The sequence below is a fragment of the Podarcis erhardii genome (genome assembly GCF_964252035.2).
Source record: "Podarcis erhardii genome assembly, chromosome: W".
In the NCBI taxonomy this organism is placed as follows: Eukaryota; Metazoa; Chordata; class Lepidosauria; order Squamata; family Lacertidae; genus Podarcis; species Podarcis erhardii.
Window position 1 is genome coordinate 28049117 of NC_138506.1, and position 3893 is coordinate 28053009.

Here is a 3893-nt window from a genome sequence, read left to right on the forward strand (position 1 = left end):
CACACACCATTTTGGTTGTAGGCTTCTGTCTCAGGTTTTGAAATGTGTTGGGGAGGGGGGTTTACTGGGTTGTTTTTCACCTTTATTATGCATTTTGTGTCTTTATATTGTGATTTTTATGTTGTAACCAGTGCTTTTTTTCTTTAAAAAAAGTTTGGGGTAATCTCATTTTGACTCAAGAAAATCACCATTTTATAGTTCAAATCGGGGGAAATAAATGCAGTACAGTAAATGGACAAAAGTGCAAAGATTCACCAAAAAAAGCACTGGTTGTAACTGAGACCTGTGGGTATAGGGCGGTATAACAACAACAACAACAACAACAACAACAACAACAACAACAACAACAACAACAACAACAACAACAAGGTCTGCCCCTCTCCTTCTCTTCTAGGTTCAGGCGACTGAGGGACATGGCAGCCCGCAAGAAGAAGGGGACCCGCAAAGTCCCCAAGAAGTCCAGGGTTGCTGTGGGCCCACGTGAGCAAATGCTTCCTTTTCATTTTGGAGCGTAAGGAGGGGTGGCCTTAATGCTCTAATCCTCAACTGTGGAAAATAAGTAGAAATGAACTAACCTGCCCCCATGTCCTTTCCTTCTTCTCTTGTTGCAGATGGTTCAGAGACTGGCAGGGTCTGGGCATCGCCTGTGGTTAGTATTTGAGAAAACAGCACAGTACATACGAAATCCCTCACCCCCACCCCACCCCCCATCCACCAGTGCTGTTTATACCCCCATTTTGGGGGTCTCAGATGCAGAGAAGCCCTCCTGCCATGAACTGACAGCCTGACTCTTGCCATTTCAGCAACTGGAGAAGGATGAGATGTTGCTCTGCTGCGTGTTGGCCACTTGCTCGGAGGCCCGCCAGAGAGAAAAGGACAGGTTGAGGTACTCCAAGAAGATGGCCGTCAAGGCAATTGCGGTGAGTGAGAGGTTGCATGAGGTATCCAGGGGTGAGGGGGGCAGGAGAGCCGGGGATGGGATTGGGGGGATGCTGGGCAGAAGGAAGGCCTGGCGGGGTCTGGCCAAGAGAAGGGTTGTGCAGGCATTTGGCATGAAATTGCCAATTCCTGCACTGAGTTTGGGGTTGGAGGAATCCACCTGATGTCCGTAGGGAACTGACGTTTCCCCCTCCGCCCTCTGTTCTCTATCAGGATCTCATGGGACGGATTGCGTGCTTTACGCAGCCTGAATTGGCCCTTGCTATGGCACTGGAAGCCCTTTACCAACTGAGGTATACCGGGTATTTTGAGCTTGACCAGGAGCTGGCGGGGGGGGGGGGGAGGGGAGCAGAATGTGGAAAGGTGTTACCAGACCTTGCCATTGCAGTGAATTCGATTGGAAGAATTGCTTACAATTTCTTGGGTTTCTTGCGTTCAAAAAGCTTTATTCATGCAGCAACTATTTACAGGATGAGTGGAGATGTGAGAGAGAAAATAGAAGCTATATTGTCTAGAGATGACTGCGAAATGGCTCAGCTTTTAGGGGTGGGATTAACTAAGACCTAGAGGCTTGCAACCAAGTGTCAGGTAGACTGCCACATAAACAGTGCCCTCGTGTGTTTATTTTAATTTTACCTTTATTCATTTTTACCCTGTAAAATTGATACGCTGCTTGATTGTAAAAAGTGGTTTAAGCTAACACATGCATTCACTAGAACTTCAAGAGAATGACATGTATTTGATGCTCCCCCCCCCCCAATATGAGGAAGACTCCAAGGAGACAGAGTCTAAAAAGGTTTCCCTCCTTCTCTCCAGCCTCATGAAGCCCAAATTAACACTGAAGCTCCACAGCCTGATTGTGCATGCAGCCTTTGCGGCGGTCATTGAGGTCAAAACTGAGCCCGACAAGCAGGTAAGTTGTTAGCCTTGAAATTTGACTTCTCTGTGGGATGTAAACACAGGAGCAGTCAATGACAACATTCCTAGAGTGTACATGTTAGAACATGGGGAGGGATGTCTGTCTAGCAAGTAGGTAAACTTCCTGGGGACAGACTTCCTCCACATGTGACCAGAGGTGGGTGTGGCCTCACCTGTGCAGGTAAATGATAAAAGCACAGGGCAGGCAGCCATATCTCTCTCTCTCATCTTCATCTTCTGAAGGAGCAACATGCCCTCTTGGCTCTCAGCCAAGAGAGGACAGTACTATCTTCCTATAAGATAGATTCTAAGTGTATGTAACCTTTTTAAAGCTGTCTGCCTTCTGGGATCATATTGTGAACAGAACGTGAGTAAACTCTTTTATACTTTTATGAAGACTGTGTCGTGTCTTGTATTTTAAGAGGGAACAAAGGGGAAATTACCAGAGTAATTATTATAGAGGTTCTAGCGAACCTGTGCAAGCGTTACCGTTGCGAACTTAAAGGGGAATGTCTATAAACTCTGCTGATATTTTTGGGTCCTAGTAGTGGTTGACTTGCTTCAAGGTGCATTATGTCTCTAGCAGCGGCTGCTGATCAAAGGGAAGGCTCCCCCTCACACTCACTTGGTGCCGTAGTGGTGGGCACCCCATGAGCCACATCGAGGGGTACCCCTAGCAATGCCGTAAAGGCAGCCAACAGAATTAAAAAAGGGGCTTTGTCTTCCGGCCGGAAGGTCCCACCTATGAAGTTAATAATCTCTAAGAAAAAAGTGAGGGATGATGGCCCCTTCACCTCTGATGCCAGGCCCTACAGGGCCCTTTCTAAGAAGAAAACGCAGGCATACACAGAGGAGCGCACTGCGGAGAGCGATTCTTCCCAGTCCAATGAGGACGATGTGCAGGAATTACTGCGTCAGAACCGCAGCCTGCAGCGTCACCTGACTAAGGCTGAGGAGCGCTTAGATAAGTCTAAATCCCCTCGTCGACGCTTTCACGAGGGTAGGCGTAGGCATAGGTCACCTGTTTTGTTTAATATATAATATATAATGAGCTTAAAAAAATCTTTAAGTACACTTTTCTAAAAAGCCTTTTTATTGGGATTGACACGGAAGGAAATCAAAAAGAAGGATAAAAATCTTTTCCTGTATGCCACAACAGCAGCTAGAACTATGTTGGCCCAGAACTGGAAAACTGATACTATACCTACAATCATGGAATGGCAGACTAAAATGATGAATTACGCAGAATTGGCTAGATTGTCGGGAAAAATATGGGACCAAGATGAAAAGAAGTTTGCTGAAAATTGGAGTAAATATTTGGTATATGTAAGAGAAAACTGTAAAACTTTAAAGACACTGACAGGGTTGGAGTAACTCTAACAACATAAGACTAAATAGTATTAATTAGAATACGCGATGTTATAACTATATGATACTTACTGAAGAGACGGAGGGAAGTCCGAAGCTCGGCAGAGCTTAAGGCTTAGGTGGATGGATAAATGTATAATGAGTATATGTGTAATATGTGTATGTGTAATAATGAAAATTAATAAAAACTGATTATTTTAAAAAAAGGTCACCTGTTTCGAGTTCATCAGACAGCTCCTCCAGCCCTGATTCGAGCAGAACACGTCACAGGAAGAAGAGGTCTTGCAGATCAAGGAAGCATGGGCGTAAGTGCAAGAGATTCAGATTCCTCAGATCTTTCAGGTATGTGTGATTCCTCCTGTGGCGAGTCGGAAGAACGATGCAAAGGCCCCTGGCCTGCCTAGTTGGATTTGGGAATGTCGCACCTGGCGCACCTTTGGGGCCAAGGAGGCATGTGGGGAGGATGGGCTTGATGAGAAAGGGAGGGTGCGGGCGTCAAACTTCAAGACCACGGATCAGCCTCCTGGCATCCGGCTTAAAAAGAATATTCACAATTGCATTCTAAATGGGGAATTTCTGGAGATGTTTGCCCTGCTCTCCCTGGCTTATTCTTGTAGTTCCAAGTTTAAGCCTGAATCTAAGGACAAGGCAGTGGATATTGATAGAAC

At 45.9% G+C, this 3893-nt stretch overlaps 1 protein-coding gene across 1 annotated transcript; it reads left to right on the forward strand.

The window, feature by feature from the left end:
• Positions 1-396: 396 nt before the first annotated feature.
• On the forward strand, positions 397-2494 carry LOC309333178 (uncharacterized protein; the record flags this gene model as incomplete). Its single annotated transcript, XM_081846578.1, has 6 exons — positions 397-480; positions 612-649; positions 804-920; positions 1153-1232; positions 1756-1852; positions 2441-2494. Exons 1-6 carry the CDS (start codon positions 414-416, stop codon positions 2492-2494), a joined length of 453 nt encoding a protein of 150 aa, XP_081702704.1. The 5' UTR covers positions 397-413.
• Positions 2495-3893: the final 1399 nt, after the last annotated feature.